Genomic DNA, 18,340 nt, shown 5'->3' with positions numbered 1-18,340 from the left:
GTCAGACTGTTTTTAAAATTCTGGGGATGGGAGGGAATGTGGGTATGTGGGGCCTTTTTAATTTGTTAAGCACTTTGAGTTGCATGTATTGTAGGAATAAGTGCTATATAAATAAAGTTGATTGATTGATTGAGGTAAAATATGCATGGAAAGTATTGTTCAAAAACTCACCAGATTTTTTTTCCAAACTTCATGACAGCGGCATTAAAATTTCACTAGGTATTTATAATTTTTAAATAAATTTCATCCTTTAATTCTTAGATCAAATTACAATTACAATTTATTTCTGAAGCACTAATAAAAACAAAGACGTGTACCAAAGTGCTTCTGTACAATAAAAATACATAAGAGGAGGAAATAGTAAAGTAACAACAAATCATAGTAAAACAAACCACTTCAGGGCGAAATTTATATATTATTTAAGTAGTTTTTTCACGGCATTGTTTTATATTTAAAACATGTACGCCACATTTTTGTAGAGGCTATATGGTAAATTGGCTTGCCTAACCGCCTTCTCGCCAGGCTCCTCCTCCCGTTTTTAACTGTAAACATCCTGCTGATTTTAAAAGGACTGCGCTGAGCGGGAGGAAGGCGGCTGGCGCCATCTTGGTTGCTTTAATGAGTACAACAAGGGAGAATTTACTGGGAGAAATTACCTAATCGTTGTGATTTCACTCAGAGAGGGCACCTTTCGGTAAGCGTCTTTGCAGCGGCAATTGTTGCGCGTTGGGTTTCGTTCCTAACTAAAGGGCGTAGACGTGCATGTCGGGCTTTTGTCATCGCGGCCTTGTGCGAAGAACCGCTGGCTAAAACGATGGTGTTGAACTGATGGAGGGTGAAAGTTTGAGTGGACATCAAAACAGTCTTTTTTGTGCTCATAAGAGTGAAAAATAATTTAAGAGCCAATATTTAGAATGTGAATGATTGTATTGTTGATTAAATGTGCTGGTCCGCTCGCTCTGCTTACGAATTCATTGCTTCTTTTGTAGTTAGCTTTCGGCTAATTTAGTTCGTCCCACTTGATGGCGCCGACTATTTACTGGCGTCGTCCATCACTTTGACGCTTTCAGGCGTTTTTCTGCGTCTGGTGAGTGCGCGTGTGTGGATATTGTACTTGTGCAGAATTTATGCGGTGCTGTGTGTAAAGGTACTGTTTAAAATTGTAAATTGCAAAAGTTTCTCCTCTTTCACGCGATGCATTTCCAGTGTGTGCCCATTGGACTGAGAAATAGGCGGAACTAACTTGAATTTGTTTTGATAACGCATTGCTGCCTATTTATTTCACTTCATTGATGTTTTACACAAATGTAACGTTCAGAACCGGTTACCTTTTCATGGAAACAAAGCAAGTAAACGTAACGTGAGCTGACTTAATAGCCACCGATAATAAAGTGTGCGTATTTGTCCTAATAAAACACTATAACGTTTAGAAACACGTGTATTCATACAATTACATTTTTTCTTTAACGACCTGTAGCTCGAAAAAACTATTTGTGTCGTTGAAATTGGTTAAAGAGATTAAACTGGACCGCCAAAATGACACACAACTGACCACATGAGATTTTTGAGCATATTGCTGTTCTTGGCGTGTGTGGCCCCTTTGTTTTTGCCCACTGCTGCTGATTATCAAATCTACTGGTTGAGTTTGTGTTGCAAGATTGTAGTTTCATGACTTTATGAAGGGCTGCCAACTTTAGCAATCCGAAAAGGACAGAGTTTGACATAAATTACACAATTAGTCGTGTAATTTAGCCATGTCTGGGTAAATCAGATTATGTGAAGCCTATAAGAGAGAAAAATAGGTATTTAAATGCAAATCAAAGCCCCTAGAGACGAGCTAATTATGAGCAAATGTTATGTAATGATTTGAAAATTTACATTTTCATAATATACATTTTACACGTATTGTCATTGCAGCACTGTTGTGTTATGTCCTTAGTTATAGCTGTGTTATTCATGTGGCTGATTCTTACAGAAACTGTATGTTGCTACTATTATGCTCAGGGTTAAGTACCGTGTGTATTTATGTTAAACTATAAACATGCGTTATGTGTGTTTACGTTAACCAGAGTGAATTGTTTTTCCTAGGTAAGCCATACTATCATAGGGAGTGCTTGAACCCGGGGAGCCAGGGCAATGTTTTACGCCCACTTTGTCCTCAGCAAACGTGGGCCGCTGGCCAAGATCTGGCTGGCGGCCCATTGGGACAAGAAGCTGACCAAGGCCCATGTGTTTGAATGCAACTTGGAGAGCAGCGTGGAGAGCATCATTTCACCCAAGGTAACAAGAACACTTCTGGTTACTGGTGGCTTTTCCTTCTGTCTTCACCTTTCCCTGTTTGTGGCCAGCTCCATCCAGATCAGGAGTGGAGAACTTTTATTTGACTTTGAAAACACAAAGGGCTAAAATAATTGATCTGTGTGAAAAATAGTGATGCATTATTCAAAAAGTCTTTACTGTTAAATCACTCAGTACTTTCTCTCATGACATTTGTTCCTGCCGCTCTGTGTTGGGGTGGGCAGGATGTTCCAAACATAACATCATGATACTTCAGAGTATTTTGATGATGAGAATAAATCTGGTGGGGAAAGTGATTAATTCGTAAATCGTTTGGCAGGAATACCAGGGCTCTATGAAGTTCTTTTTATCCCAAATTCAGCTTTTTTCTATTTTATTCTTAATTCCACATTTTTATTCCAATTGTTTTTTAAAATCCTAAACAGTTCTCAACTATGAAGTGAATGAGTGATAATTCAACACACCAGTAGCCAAATAACCCAGTATTTAATGACTGTTGTTTATAAAAGCCCAGGACTTAATTCCCATAGTTCTATCATTTACTGTAATAATATATTTTATTGTACTTTTCTCGTTTGCTTTTTCTATAAATTTCTAATCTGTAGTCCTTATTGTTCATCGTCATCTGGTATCTTTGGCTTCCAGGTGAAGATGGCGTTGCGTACATCTGGCCACTTGCTGCTCGGGGTGGTGAGAATCTACCACAGGAAGGCCAAGTATCTGCTTGCTGACTGTAATGAAGCCTTCATCAAGATCAAAATGGCCTTCAGACCTGGTGAGAAGTGCTGTTACATTGTTGGAGTAACACCTAGTGTATGGTCCGATTACACAGGTCTTCCTGCTCTACGTGACAAGTCTTCTTGTTCCTGTGTTCAGGTGTTGTGGATCTTCCTGAGGAAAACAGAGAGGCAGCTTACAACGCCATCACTCTACCTGAGGAGTTCCATGACTTTGATCAGCCACTTCCTGATCTGGAGTAAGTCGACCAGAGTCGTATCGTAACATGTTAAAAGTGTTCTAAAAGAGGACATGTAACTGTATGGATGATCTACAATAGAATAGAATAGAAACAGACGATGACCTGTTGGTCACCCCTCAGCTTCGGAACAGATTTTTATCTGCTGCTGACCTAAATGCCATTTCTGGCTCTTTTCCTGTCAGTGACATTGATGTGGCACAGCAGTTCACCTTGAACCAAAGCAGAGTAGAAGAGATCACCATGAGGGAAGATGTTGGGAACATCAACATCCTGCAGGACAATGACTTTGGTGAGACAAAGATAAGCTGAGTTTTTCTCCACTCCATCTGAGCGTATGAAAGGACAAAGGAAAAACAAGTCTGTGGTTCTGCTCCTCAGCTGATTTCGGTATGGATGACCGAGAAATTATGCGTGATGCCAGCACATTTGAAGATGACATCATCCAAGGTGCCACAGCCTCAAACCTTTTGCTGGAGGCAGAGCCCGGTCCAGCTAACCTCCCCGACAAATCCAACCACATGGAGTATGATGACTTTGGGGACGGCCCTATGGGCAACAGTGATGGTGGGATGCTGGGTGAGTTTTGCCTTGATGGCTCATGGTTGACCGTTTAGGTCTAACAGTAAAGTTCTTCTGAAGGACATTTTTAACATTGCATGATCTTTCCTCTTCCAGTTGACAAGCTGCTGAGCTCCGAAGATGGAGGTGGCATCTTTGATGATCCTCCAGCCATCACAGAAAGCGTCATGATGCCTCCAGATCACGGAGATGATGAGGACGACTTTGACAACCTTCAGTCGCGTAAGTATCAGTTTACAATGAAACAAGTGTTTTTAGCTGTTCCTGAGCGTGTGTGCGCTGTCGTCTAGAAGAAGGTTCTGGTTTTGTGTCTGTCCAGCTGGTCCAGACAGTCCAGACTCTGGCCCGACTGAACCACTGCCAGCAATGGCTGACCAAACGGAGCAGACCACACTTGTTCATAATGAGGAGGAGGCATTCGCCCTGGAGCCCATCGACATCACTGGTAGGTCCCACTTCCTCCTGTCTATTTACTGATTTAGACTTTAAATAAGACACTTTGTTTCATCAAACTTATCTGGGAACAAAAAATTATTAAAAAGCTGCCGCTGACTGTTGGTGGTGAATGTACGGAAGTCTGAGAGGTCATCGATGCAGAAAAAATGGCTGTTTTGAAAATGCTCTAGCTGTACTACTGTAAACATCTGGATTTCCTGTTTACTGCATTCATAGTTTTTAATGAATAGTCAACTTATTTTCTTTTAACATTTTCAGAATACTTTTCTATGTTTTTCTTCATGCTTACTTTGCTTTTGTTTCTAGTGAAAGAGACCAAGGCGAAGCGTAAAAGAAAGCTGATCGTGGACAGCGTGAAGGAGTTGGACAGTAAGACCATCAGAGCCCAGCTGTCTGACTACTCTGATATCGTGACCACTTTGGATCTGGCTCCTCCCACTAAGAAGCTCATGATGTGGAAGGAGACTGGAGGAGTGGAGAAGCTCTTCTCTCTACCTGCCCAACCCCTATGGAATGCTAGACTACTCAAGGTACACCAGCACTATTAGTTACAAGTTAGTATCCACCCAACAACGAGAGATGGAGGAGGGGCTGGTTTGGTGCTTCTTTCATACTCGTGTAAACACTGAATGAAAGGCCCAATACTCGCCCTGCGGTCTTCAGCAAAGTGCACTTGAAGAAAGTGCAGTAAGGCTTTGATACACATTTGTGCTAATAGCCGAATTGAGACAGGGAGCATTGCATCGTTGACCGCAATGCATGCTTGGATACTGGTCGCTGTAATGCGTTTAGAACAAAAAACCTTTATCAACAACTTTCAAACAATCTAATGCAGGGTATCCGCGGGTCCTTAAAAAGTCTTAAATTAGCTTTTCCAAATTTAAGACCTTAAAAATCCTTAAATGACAAATAATCCTTAAATACAGTTTCCAAAGGTCTTAAATCACCAAAGACCCAATAAACAAGATTCTGTTATTTCTATAAAATTTTCGTGAATTTCTAGTTGGTGTTCAGCGTTTTTTGTGTACGATGTTGGCGTAAGCGGAACCATACACATTCAGTTGGTTGTGAAAGGCCCATTTTTAGATGAGCACATTAGCTGGTTAAGCTAGTGGGAGCATGCGCCATGGGGAAGTGCAAGTTTAATGGTAACTGGATGGCTAATCCCACGATCGTGGCGTGGTTAGCACCAGTTCCAGGCAATAGCTGGAAATTATAGCTTAAAATTTTTTAAATAAAGTTTTTAAAAATGATAAATGACCTGCACTTGTATAGCACCTGTCATAGTAAGGACTCTGGGGGCGCACTGACAGAGGCACCACCGGTACCTCCGATCACCACCAGCAGGCAAGGTGGGCTACGTGTCTTGCCCAAGGACACAACAGCAGAATTTTCTGTCTGGAGCCGGGATTGAACCTGCAACCTTCCGATTACTGGACTACCCGCTCAACCTGTTGAGCTACTGCTGCCCTGCTTAAATAGCTTAAATTTGGTCAAAGTGGCCTTAAAAAGTCTTTGTCTAAAAAATTTAGAGCATCAGCTAATCGTCCTAAAATGAACTACTTTCATTGGAAAATACATATTTTCAGAAAAGGAACTTGAGCCTTTTCTTCTGCAGCAATGGATTGTGGGTAATACTCTTCACACAAGTCCGCAGCAATGCTGACTTGGGTGAAGCGTGGATCAAGGCTGCAAAAGGGGCGTGATCAACATCCACACTTGAGAATCTGAACACCTTACACCCATAGGTGGGATTGCGCAATTGAAGGGTGGAGGTGTGAGTATTAGGATTGGGCTCAGGGTCCGAAATTAACACTCGCCACTCGCCAAATGCGAGCAAATTGCTCCATTTGGCGAGTAAATTTTTGAGCTCTATCTGCCACATGGTGAGTAAATGTTTGCACCAAATTAGTTATGTTTATCGGTCATCTTCCATGGATTTCTGATACTCCTCCCGCCTGCATGCAACGTACACAAACGTACGCGAAACGTGAACGCCGCATCCAACGTCATTTCCACCTATCCCATTCAATCAGTTTATCAAGTTAGCAGTTAGCTTTGTGTTTAAACTAGTGGTGAAATGTGGCGGTTTTTAACTGGAGTCAGCCAGCCTTCCAAAAGAAAACTCGTCGAACTGGAAGAAAAACCACCAGGACCAGTGGCAACCAGAAGATTTTGTGAAAAGTGGCGAACCGGAGATGGCGGAGTCGTAAGACAATGGCTACATTATGATGGCCACGTAGCGTTGCTGCCTTTCACAGACAACTGGCCCTCGGCATTCTTCAAATATCCAAAAAAAAAAAAAATGCCCATACTTTCGACTTTGTCGTCTTTGAGGGATAATAAATGTCCCGAGTGCCGTCTCCTCTGGCCATTATTTCAGCTTTAGCTTAAAGAAAGTTTTGGTCGTAAACAACAAAGTGCGCACGTGCCGCCGGCAACTTCAGCAGATGATACGGTGGCTGGTAAGGGTCACCGCGCCTACACCGCAGCCACTGTAATCCACCGAGATAATATTTATCTTTTTAAAACAAGACGGTTATTATTGTTGTCAACTTTTTTACTGGGGTTTACCGCTACACCGGTTACCGTGACAACCCTAGCCCTGACACACTTTCAGATATTCTCATGGTGCAGCTGTGTTCTCCAGAGATCAAGGACTGTGACCCAAATGAGGCTGTAATGCTTTGGCACAAAGACGGTGTCAGAAGCAGGAGGCCAGACTTCATGGACAGAGAAAACAAGGAGTCTGTCTAGATTTCAATGAAAGAGTTCATAAAAACATCTCTAAAAATAAATAAATAAATAGTAAAAATGACAAAAGAGTTGTTTTTCTTATTAATTGAAGTTTTAATTATTTTGTCATTCTGTTTGGAATCAACATAATATAGAGTAACATGCTTTAGGTAGATCTAAATCATTTAGAATTTTGGCCGGTAAAAAATATGCTTGGCCGGTAGATTTTCATCATCTACCGGCCAACTTGGCCGGTGAGTAAAAAAATTAATTTCGGACCCTGATTGGGCCTAAGATGTAGTTTCCTTTAGACACACTAAAGCAGTTTGTAAATTAAATTGAGAATATTGATTTTACAAAAGGTCCCTTCTCAGAGTTTCATTGTTACATCCCAGATGTTCACACGCTGCCTGACACCTCTGGTGCCAGACGAGCTGAGGAAGAGGAGAAAGGGCGGCGAGGCTGATAGTCTGGATGAGTTCCTGAAAGAGCTGGAGAACCCAGAGGTGCCCAGAGAGGAGATCATGACGCAGCACCGAGATGTTATTGGTGAGTGATGGCCACGTTCCAGCTCTGATGCTTCGAGTGGAGGCTTGTGGCTAACCCTGTTTTAAAAATGTGTTGTTGCAAAAATATGCTCTACTTGCCTTCATTGGTTTGTACTTTTATTTGAAATATTTCTGCTATCCGCCCCTTTAGACCAGACCATCATGGAGGAGCCCAGCATGCTGGCACCTTCTGTAATGGAAGGCAGCAGGACGACGTTGGATGAAACCGTCATGCCCCCTCCATCCACCCCTCGTGGTGTTAAACGCAAAACTGTTGACAAGGAGAACACCCTTCCTGTGAGTACTCAACTTTTTATGTCTTCAAAGTTTTGTTCTTTGACACAATTTAGTTATTTTGTCCTCATAAGGTTGCATTGGATTTATCGGCTGTTTAGGTGCAATGACTCTAGTTTGTATGATGCAGTAAACATAAATGCATTCGTACTACTCCTGTGGTCTAAGTTTGGGTATGTCCCTTGTTTGGTTGCTGGTTTTCAGATGGCTTCACTGGAGCAGCAGCAGCAGCTATTGGCAGACCGCTCAGACCTGTCTCAGCAGCTCGGCATGTCTCAGATTGATTTACCTGCAGAACAGACGAGTGTGGACCTCACCCAGCTTGTTCCTGAGCTTGACCTCATTGAAGATAAGCCTACAGATAAGAAGACCGACAGTGAAGAAGAAGGGGTGAGAGGAAGCCACAGAGTATCAAGCTTTGATTAATTGCTTCAAAGCTAACAAGTGAAAAGTGATCCATCAAAAAAAGTTTTTGGTGACTGCGCTTCTTGAGGAGTTCTAACTATCATCTGTGGTTCACAGGAAGAAGACGGTCAGGCTGGAGACCAGGATCAGGAGGAGAAGAGATGGAACAAGAGAACCCAGCAAATGCTGCACGGCCTTCAGGTAGAAGAGCCTGACATAGATCAACTGTGTTTTTTTTTATTTCAGGTCACCTGAAGTTTAGTGCAGAAGTGTATTTCCTGGTTGTATTTATAGTTCTGTGCCTCTTCCCGTAGCGCGTCATGGCGAAGACTGGTGCAGACTCTGTCAGTCTGCTTGAGTTGTGCCGAAACAACAACAGAAAACAAGCAGCTGCCAAGTTTTACAGTTTCCTGGTCCTCAAGAAGCAGCAAGCCATCGAAGTCACTCAGTCTCAGCCCTACAGCGACATCATCGCCACAGCTGGACCAAAATTCCACCTCATTTAGAGATTGGAAAAACAAACACTGCTTGCAACAGACATCCTTTTTTACTCTTTGCCTTTTTTATTTTGTTTTCCTGTTGAACCATTTTTCCCCCTTGGGAAGGGTTTGAAGCTTTTAAGAAAATGATTTTACTGTACTACAAATATAATCCTACAGTATTGGTTCATGAGGAGTAAGGAATGTTTTACAAGTATATTTATAAAGGAAACTTACCAGTTACCTATTTGAAAATTTGCTTCATAATGTTTTGTAAGTTAAAGATCTGTTGTCGGCTCATTCATTATCTTTAGTATGATGTCCCCTCTTTCAGCTTCAGTACTTAAAATCTGGCATCATCACACGTGATCCTGTATTGGTTCTGTACATTTTCTGGAAAGGTACTGTTATTGCTCAGAAGCGTAAACTCTCCATCACCTTCCTGCTGCACTTGTTGGGTAGGCAAAAAACCTAGTCTGTCAACGATAAAATCATACCTGGCATTATGTTTCTGATGTATAATTCAGCCAATTCATCGGTTACGTTTAATGTACTTTTTTTTTTTTTACGTTTATGCTCATCAGTCTCTTGCATTATGCAACGAGGCAACTTGTTGCAAATCACTGTCCCATCTTTTTAGACTTTAGATAACTTCTAGTTGTGATACATCTGTAAAAAAATAAAGTGTTTCTAAAACTTGGCTTAGTAAAGGAGTCTGTGGTCATTAAAAGCAATATTTTATGACAGAGGTTCATAGATTTGAGATTCAAATCATGGCTGTGGCCTTTCTGCATGGCGTGAGCATGCTTAGGTTTTTTTTCAGGCTTCCTCCTACAGATGTGAAAAGTGATGTGGTTCTGTCAGATGATCTTTCCAGGGTGACCTTTGTCCCATTACTCAATAACTGCTGGAGATTGGTACCAGCTCCTCAGCGCTCACGAGTACGTGTTTCTCAAGAAGAGTGGGTGCGTCAAATTTGGAATTGAACGTAAATTCATTTAGAAGCTGTTTGTTTACAAAATACAGAATAATGTCTGAAATACAAAATAGTGGAAAACAACTTTATAAGCGGAGCGAAAGGATGGAATAAACTTCATTTAGCCATGTTTTAAAATTACATGTTTCTACACGGACATGAAAGGAGATGCACCCAAAGCGGAAAAGTGCATCACCAAATTCTTTCCCCCTTTCTCTGGCGTGGACCAACACCGGCTCATGTCTTCACGTAAAGAGTCCACCTCTACTTCTGTCGCAGCTATGGCTTCTACAAGCGGTACTTTGGACTCTCCAGTCAAACAGATCCAGATTGAAGGACTGGTAAGTGTGCCTGCTGTCATTTCAGAGAACCGAGCTGCTTTTGCAGAGAAACGGTTGCTACCAAACGCTAAGTGTTAGCATCATCATGGCGCGGAGATAATGAGCATCCGAAGTAGTCTATTCCTTATTTTGATTGTGGTTTCCCCAACCGCATCCTTTGACAATTCTATTTTTTATATACACTACTTTACATGAAAGTACAATTATTCCACAACTGTCTCGGTAAAAGAGTAATTGGGCTTGTTTTGGGTTAGCTGCCTGATGCTTAGCTTGCAACTAAGGGAGCGTTTAATTCTAATGCCGGGGCCTCCCTGTTAGGGATTTTCTAGATGGTAGTGACGGTGTTTATTTCCTTTTTATACTATTTACATTTACTGTTTATGCAAATATTTATATATGTTAATGCGAGACATTCCTAGCATCATCTTTTGTTGAACTGTTATGAAAACTGCTACGGGGAGGCATCCTATGGGCTCCAAATCAAAATCCCGTCATCATCAAATTTTAATAATAAAATATTTACGAAAAACAAATAAATGTTTTTAATCTTTAAATTAAGTTATGAAATAATTATAATAATAGTTACATTTCTCACATTGTTTTGTAAACAATCAGTGTTATTTGATTTGTTAAAGATTTTGTGTATAAAAACCTTTTTCGTGACGTCATTAATTCAGACAAGTTTTCCAGAAAATAACTTTATGGCCACTTAAGTTGTTTTTACATTTGAAATTAATTATGTCAGGAATCAAGCTTTAGGCTTGTGTTAAAATCAAATGCATACACGAATAAAGTTTTACATGTTTTAGTAAACACATTGCTTCATGCATATTTTTACAACATAGTTTCAAAGTGAGTGTTGCTCTAATGACTTGTTTTTTATTCATACTTAGTGTTTTTGTTGAAAGTGACCATAAAACGCAGTCCATCTTTACATTCTGTAATACCTCTGTACAAACAGCAGAGGACAAACTTGCTGCGTTGGCATCCACCAGTAGGAAGACTTATTTTTCTCATTAAAACTGTCCTTGGGTATCAGGCTCTATTGACAGATTTAAATATTTTACCTCAATTATTTGTAATATTTCACCTTCTGATATTTTTCTAATTCCATCCACAACCTTGTTAACTGAATGTTTTAATCCCAGATGCGAGCCCCTTCTTCTGTGTGATCTCATTTCTATTCAGGGTGCTGGAGGAGATGTTTATTTCAGGTAGAATTATGAACCTCGTTTCACCTGAATGCATTGATATGCAGCAGTTGCTGCTGCATTACATCATTACCCTTCTGTCAGAGGTTTAGCTGCAGGTTTGCCTGTAGTTGGTATCACTGCTTCTGTGTTGTTGAAATGGTTGTTTTCCCACTTTAGAAGACTTTCTCAGTGGTTGTTGCTGGTACAGAATTAGATTGCAGCTCTGCAATGAGTTTCTATTAAACACCAACTGTGATTGAGCAATCGCCCGTGTTTGGGGAAAAAAGGAATAGCCTGGTTTCATTTATTCTGACGTACGACGCACGTCAGACGGCGCTTTTATGTCATGAACTGAGGAAGAAGTCTGAGTACATTGTGCGGTGTATTTTTGGTGCGTTGAATTTGAAAAGCTCTGGGATTTTCATGCAAAGACAGGAAGAGTTTAATCTAAATGTTTCTTGAAACGGCGCCAGCATTGATTTATCTTTTTTTTTTTGTTTCAAAGCTGGTGTAGGAGTATGAAAAGAACAGTGTGAACAGTCAGTTCTTCCCCTGAGGCTTTTACACATGCCTTAGGCCCTTAAGCCTGGGCTTGTCAGGAATATGTCTCATAATAATGTGACACAGATCGGATGCCACGGACACAGGAGACCACTTACTATCCTCATGGTACACATTATACACACCAGTCAGTATCTCTGGCTGCTGTCTGTTCAGTTATTCTATGGAAACCTTATATTGTTTTACAGAAACTTGCCTCAAATTGAAATTTTATGTTATTTTGAAGAAAAAATGGAAAAATCTTAAATAAAAGATTTTAGGCTGAGTCAACCAGGTGTTATCCTGTCTGGTTTAAGGGAAGTTGTTATGGTTACTCCCCACTTTACCTTTTAGATTCTTTCAGATTATACATTCTCCAGAATCTTCACATTTTAAGCCAGATTTGGACCGACATGTTTGAGAAATTTTCTCTTCAAAGTCAGCAGGCAAAAGCTGACAGATGAAGTGAGAATCTGCCATAGTCTTCATCCATGGCTTAACCCAACAGATGACTCCCACAGCACTTCTCTACCAAGCACCTCACAGCCAACTCTTGTGTGTCGAGTTCGTCCACACTTGAGCGGCGGAACGAAAAAGAAAACTCATTTAAGGATTGTCTCTCTCGCTGTACTTTCTCATAACTTGAGCCCCGTCGTGTCGGGAATAGGAGCTCTTTTTGTGTGAGCGAGAGAAGATTTATGATAAGAATTAAAGGCAGCCAACGGGAGATTTGGATCGCAATTGATTTTGCACAATTCAATTTTAAGCTTGTTGATTTATAATATGCTATCCACATATCAATCTGGGGTCTCCGCACATGAGGTGAGTTGGCTGGGCTAGCCGCCGGTAAGCTAGATCAATAAATCTGAGCATGAGTGTCGGTGTGGGAGAGAAAGTGTTGCAGTTAGAGATGATGCTGCAGAGAGAGAGAGAGCACTAGTTTTTACATGTGTGCATCGCTCCAACTCAGAGCTTTCAGGGATTTGCTTTCCATACCTGATGGCATTTACACAGCAGCAGGAAGCCGGGATACAAATGCACTGAAACCCCCACCATTCCTACCTTTCGTCCTTTATCTTGTAGGGCGGATGCCTCCTCAGTTTCCCCCCCTTTGTAGCCTTTCTGTAGAATTTCTCTGAACTCAAATGTAGCTCCCTTTGCTTGACCTTTTATATGCTGTTTTTTTTTGGTCAGTTGTCCCTCCCTCATCTCCTCTCCTCCCAGAAGGATGCTTTTTAAAGTGTGTGATGAAGAGATTGCCAAAAGGAAGATGGCTGCAGGCATATCTGTGTCTGCTGAAGAGAGAGAGGCTAGGGCGCTATCTGATGGTGGAATAGAAACCTCTGACAGGTGCAGCCAGGGGGAGCCATGGATCCCAGTCCCCCATCCTCCTCACCTCTCTTGCCTTCGTTGCCACATCTGTTTGCTCTTGTCGCCCTCTGAGCCTCTTCCTGCCCTCATTTGTCAGCATTTTCTTTGTGCTTCTCATCTCACCATCTCACAATTTCAGAGCCATATTTCCTCCTTGCCCTGCAGCATCATCTTCCCCATGGAGTTCTCACTCCTGCATGTTTTCACTCTTTCCTCCTTTTCCATCCATGCACCCCTCCTATTTCTCAGACACCCCCGACCCTCCGTCTCAGTCAGAAAAGCAAAGGCAGGCATGGAATGAGATTTGTTTTTCTCTGTGCTCCTGCTCCCATCGTCTCTCTTCCCGCTGCCCCTAGCTCTTAACTTGTTGCATGACAAGTTCAGCTCTCTGCTAAAATAAATCATCTCCCAGAACAACCTGTACGTGTGCACACGGGGGCAGCTGCATCCAGGAAGGGCTTCCTTTTGTTGTGATCATGGGTGCAGCACTGCCACCCTGCTCGTGTGTGTGTGTGTGTGTGCGTGTGTATTATTAATGCCTCTGGCTGTGACCTGCCCACACCGTTATCAGTGTAATTTATGCTCTACCTGTCCGCGCTGTGCTCTTTTTCTTCATCCAGTTCCTGTTCATTTAGACACTTAGCCCCTCTCTCCAGACAGCCTGCTCTGTTTTCTTGTGGCCTTTGATTAGTGAACATGTGTATAGTAATGCTCATCTCCTAGAACCTGTGAAGGCTGTTGAACTTTTTATCACACATAAAACATTTATTACACAGTTTCCTTTGTTTATATGAATTAAAATTATTTGGAAAATTAGAGTACAAGTTCTGGTGTGTCTCCTTGCTGTATAGGTCTAGCAGTATTTCTATAAAAAATGTGTTTCAGCTCGCCTTCCTCCTGCAAGTTAGAGCGGTGCCGAACACCAACTGGCCTTTTGCACACGTTCACGAGCAGCGATGCCCGAGTGATGGAGCTTGCAGGTGGTACATCCTACTCCACCACTCAGCCAGTCTGTGATTGCCTGAGTCATGCATCCCAGAATTTCCTCTTTATATAACGAGGATTTTGGGGGCATTTTCATGGCTGTATGTAGGAGGTTAGTAGCTGTTGTACAGAATGATGACTTTTGAACATGCTGTTTGATGTGGTGGCCATCTAACTGGTGCTTAAATTATAGCTCTTTGATTCTAAGACTAAAACAATTATTCTGAGACATCTGAGTAAATATTTGTCAGATCTGAAGAAGGGAAGAGCTATTTCAAGAATGGTCAAAGAGTACAAACTCAAAAAGTAGCCTTTGTTATTTTGCTCTCCGTCCATCCCCCTTGTGGTAAATATGCCAATGGCCTCTAGGTGGTGTTAAAGTGGTCCAAGCGGTTTCCTAACCTTCATGGTAGGACCGAACCATTTGAGGAAATGATTGAATTGTGATTTTCCTCGCAAGAATTGTGATTTCAGTTAAATTCACGATTTTATTCAAATCAAGCTTGAGCACTTTATTTGTGCAATAATGTTTACAAACATGGCATCCTACCATGTGAACATTAAAAGCTGGTACTTTAATGCAAAGATGAAGTCTAAAGGTAACAACTGGACAGTTTTGTGAGCCGTTTGTTATCCCAAAAGCATCAACACAGATCAGTGACTCTTTTTACATGGAGACTTTAATTTACTGTAACTCCACAACTGCGTGTGCCATCGGAAAACTTCAAATGGTTACTGAAAGATGACATGTTGTGCTTTCAAATTCCTGTAGTGTTGTTGGGAAGCTGTTTAATCAGCCTCTCGCTCTTTGTGTCTGAAAGATGACCACAGCCATAAATAATATTGACTGTAGTAGCACCGCCGCCATGGCATATAAGAAATTCCTGAAGATGAACCAAATGCTCTGCTCTGTCAGCTCAAGCATCTGGCTTTTCCAACTCCCACACCAGCTACTACTGTTTTAGTACTTGTAACATCTGGGATAAAGAACCCTGCATGTGTAAAATAGATCCTGGGTCAGTCAGGAGTGCTACAAACAACCCCACAGCTTTAATGATCTCATGATCGTGTTCTCTGACATTGCAATTCCATCAGAAAATGATCAGCTGATGCACCTGAAGATGAATAAACATAAAATATCAGGCTGGGTCAAGTTAATTTGTATAGCACACTTAACAGCAGCTGAGCTGACCAAAGTGCTTCACAGAAAACATCTAGTTTAAAACCAAGAAAGAATAAAGGACAAAAATGAATAGATAATAAAAGCATTAAACACAGTTAAACTGACTATAAAGCTAAAATTAGTTCTAAGGTACACAAGCGAATGAATAACACACAGCCAATAAATTACAAACAAATAAACTAAAAGTTTAGGTTTTGCTAAACACTTTGTCTCATAAATAGGTCTTCAGTGACAATTTAAAAGATTCTAAAGTTTGAGCAGACCCAAGTGGTTCCTGGGACCTCCTGAAGTAACTGGGAGCTAGACCGCAACATTCTGGCTGGAGTATGAGGTACTAGAAACTCCGTCAAATAAGAGGGGGCAAGGCCTCTAATGGATTTAAAAACAAACAAGATTTGAAACTTGACCCTGTGAATAACTGGAAGCCAGTGAAGGGACTTCAAGACTGGTAGAACTTGCTCACATGGCTTCATGCCTGTCAGTAGGTGGGCAGCCACATACTAAACCATCTGAAGGCATAAACCAAAATAAAGGGAGTTGCTATAGTCTGTTCTACAGGTGACAAGCGGATAAATGACATGTTAAAACACCCTAGCAGGAAGATATGGCTTAACCGTCGTTAGAAGCCTTAGATGACAAAAACAAAAAAACTTGACTGTACTACTAGCGCACTAACCTGCTTAGAAAATTTAAGAGAACTGTCACTGCACACACCAAGATCTTTCGCCACTGACTTGTGACAGGAGGAATAGCCCAGAGGAATGTCTAGCATCAAGGTACGATTCCTAAAAGTAACAATTTCTCTTTTACATTCATTCAGCTGTAAAATGTTCAGGACCACACCAACCAACAGACTCTCCTCCTGATTTTAGAGGAAGACTGACTTGAATGTCATCATCAAAACAATGGAAGGAAATACCGTCATTCAGAAAGATGGACCCCAGTGGCAACATGTACAAAGCAAACAGAATAAGACTGAGAACTGAGCCCTGGGGCACACCACACTTCAAGGGCCATTCATTCAAGTTGTAGGGTCTCATATTCACATAAAAGGGCCTATCAGATAGATGAGAGTGAAACCACTGGAGAGCTGACCCCTTCAAGCCAACACAACACTCGAGCCTAGATGCTGTGGTCAATCACAGGAAAGACTGCTGATAGGTCTAGCAGATGTGTGTGAAAGCTGTTTCACAACACTTCATCCGGACGTGCTGAGCTGTCATAACTTTAAGTTAAAGTCTGTTTATTATGTGAAGAAAAATAGAATTTAGCTTCTTGTGCACCCTTAACGCTTTACAGTTCCCTCCAGCTTCCTACTCGGAAATGCAGACAGACTCCTTCCTCACACCTGGAAAGTTCACCAGCTGGCTCAGTGTTCATCAGGAAAGATGTTCAGTGGTAAAGAAGAGAAAGTAAACAATTCAACAAAAGTTAGCGTGTGCACAGAGATGGCTAATTAGTGCTTTTGTTTTGTGTCATGTAAAAGAGGATTTCCATTACCAGTAACCTAGATGAAGGGTGATGTACATGCATGGCGTTTTAAATCGGAATGAACAATTTAAATAACCTAAGGCTTACTCGGCTTTGTAATTTAGATTTTCATTTTTGATAAAAACATAGACAGCTGACAGCCACGCCCTTGTTTTTACGTTCCCACTGCAGTGCAGCAGATAGAAGAGCTTTAAACCATATTTTAGTCTCAGCAAACCTCTCTTTTGACTCTACAAAGCAAAGTTAATGCTTTTCTAATCCACTCCAAGTTGAATAATTTATTAGTTCTCTGTCAAGTATATGAGTACATGCATTGGGGACATGCTTTTATTTTGTGTGTACATAGCTTTTCTAATTGAAAAAGCTTAAAGTAAGACAGCCTTTTATTTTTAGATACAGTATCTATCTTCTTATTTTCCATCAAAGCCAGGAGGAACCACTGTGTGATTGATTACACTGTTATATACCGTGATTGTGGTGATGCATTGTTTATGCATGAACCCTCTTTCATTTTTATGAAGGCCCTAAACGGTACCGCTTGTGTTCCTATAAACACAGACAGAACCCTCTACTGTTGCACTCTGTGATTTGGTTGGTTGGACGTTATTGAGCAGCCACAGGCAACAGAAAAGTGATTTCGTCATGCAACCTTGACCTATCTGTATGTTTTCTCTTTTTAAAATCTGCTGATGTCAATCAGTGTCTCCTGATTATGTGAACTCTCAACAAATGATTGATTTGACCAGATTAGTATGGTTTTGTCAGGAGCGAGCGGCCCTGGTCTCCTCTAACTGCTCCCCTTAGCTCCTGTACTGCTGGCTTTTGTATTATTTCATTTCCTCTGGAACAAAGCCATGAAGATATTTAAAAGTTATATTTGAATAAAAAGTGTTCATGATTAAAAGTCTACTAGGTCTGTGCTTTGTATTGGTGCCTATGGCGCCGAGGGCACTTGTCAGGATGACCCTCATGCGCTCCGGAGGAAAAAGTGATACTGAGGAGGCCGACGTCTAGTGCAGACCCAAGTGCATTTATTTACATTTTTTACAAATTAAAAACTAGGCAGCAAAAATCCATGCATGCCGCTCCATCCATTTCTCAACCGTCTCCAACAAACACAGAGCTGTATTTATAACAGGTGTGACTAATTGGACTAATCCTAAAACCCAGACACAGGTAAGTACAAAAATACAATCTTTCAATATTCTTAAATTATTCTTAAATCATCATCTATAAGATTTCTTTAATAAATTACAATACAAAAATAGGAAAATCCTTAATCAATCCTAAAAACATTCAGTGAAACTAATCTGCATTCCTAGAGCAATTTCACGGGTCATCCCTCCTATTCCTCCTGAATACAGTGCCGTTTCATTGGCTTTTGAGCCAAACTTCACAGAGCTTTTTGGTTTAACAGCATCAAAGTAAAGTGGCTCATATTTACTGTTTTAATAAAAACAACAACAACAACAGCAACAATCTGATGC

General features: G+C 41.1%; 2 protein-coding genes across 2 annotated transcripts in view; both read left to right on the top strand.

The window, feature by feature from the left end:
• The first annotated feature begins 560 nt into the window (after positions 1 to 560).
• Positions 561 to 9,474, top strand: LOC139069831 (double-strand-break repair protein rad21 homolog A-like). Its single transcript, XM_070550822.1, has 14 exons — positions 561 to 694; positions 2,089 to 2,280; positions 2,944 to 3,073; positions 3,175 to 3,274; positions 3,460 to 3,566; positions 3,656 to 3,853; positions 3,953 to 4,078; positions 4,176 to 4,301; positions 4,619 to 4,842; positions 7,444 to 7,597; positions 7,748 to 7,893; positions 8,095 to 8,280; positions 8,413 to 8,496; positions 8,610 to 9,474. Exons 2-14 carry the CDS (start codon positions 2,137 to 2,139, stop codon positions 8,799 to 8,801), a joined length of 1,917 nt encoding a protein of 638 aa, XP_070406923.1. The 5' UTR covers positions 561 to 694; positions 2,089 to 2,136; the 3' UTR covers positions 8,802 to 9,474.
• A 462-nt stretch (positions 9,475 to 9,936) lies between these two features.
• The window catches only part of LOC107378773 (eukaryotic translation initiation factor 3 subunit H), an 82,249-nt gene continuing 73,845 nt past the window's right edge, over positions 9,937 to 18,340 (top strand). The window contains exon 1 of the mRNA XM_070550823.1: positions 9,937 to 10,091. Coding sequence (XP_070406924.1) covers positions 9,990 to 10,091 — 102 coding nt within the window. The 5' untranslated portion in view covers positions 9,937 to 9,989. The remainder of the gene's footprint in view (positions 10,092 to 18,340) is intronic.

This window comes from Nothobranchius furzeri, chromosome 5 (assembly GCF_043380555.1).
Source record: "Nothobranchius furzeri strain GRZ-AD chromosome 5, NfurGRZ-RIMD1, whole genome shotgun sequence".
Classification (NCBI taxonomy): Eukaryota; Metazoa; Chordata; class Actinopteri; order Cyprinodontiformes; family Nothobranchiidae; genus Nothobranchius; species Nothobranchius furzeri.
Note: the sequence above shows the minus strand (reverse complement) of the source record. Positions and strands in the feature narration are given on the sequence as shown.

Excerpts from the sequence above, each read along its gene's own strand:
- LOC139069831 (XM_070550822.1), top strand. The coding sequence starts at position 2,137 with ATGTTTTACGCCCACTTTGTCCTCAGCAAACGTGGGCCGCTGGCCAAG. Across the intron at positions 4,302-4,618 it reads GGAGCCCATCGACATCACTG|TGAAAGAGACCAAGGCGAAG; the intron begins GTAGGTCCCACT and ends TTTTGTTTCTAG. Across the intron at positions 4,843-7,443 it reads GGAATGCTAGACTACTCAAG|ATGTTCACACGCTGCCTGAC; the intron begins GTACACCAGCAC and ends GTTACATCCCAG.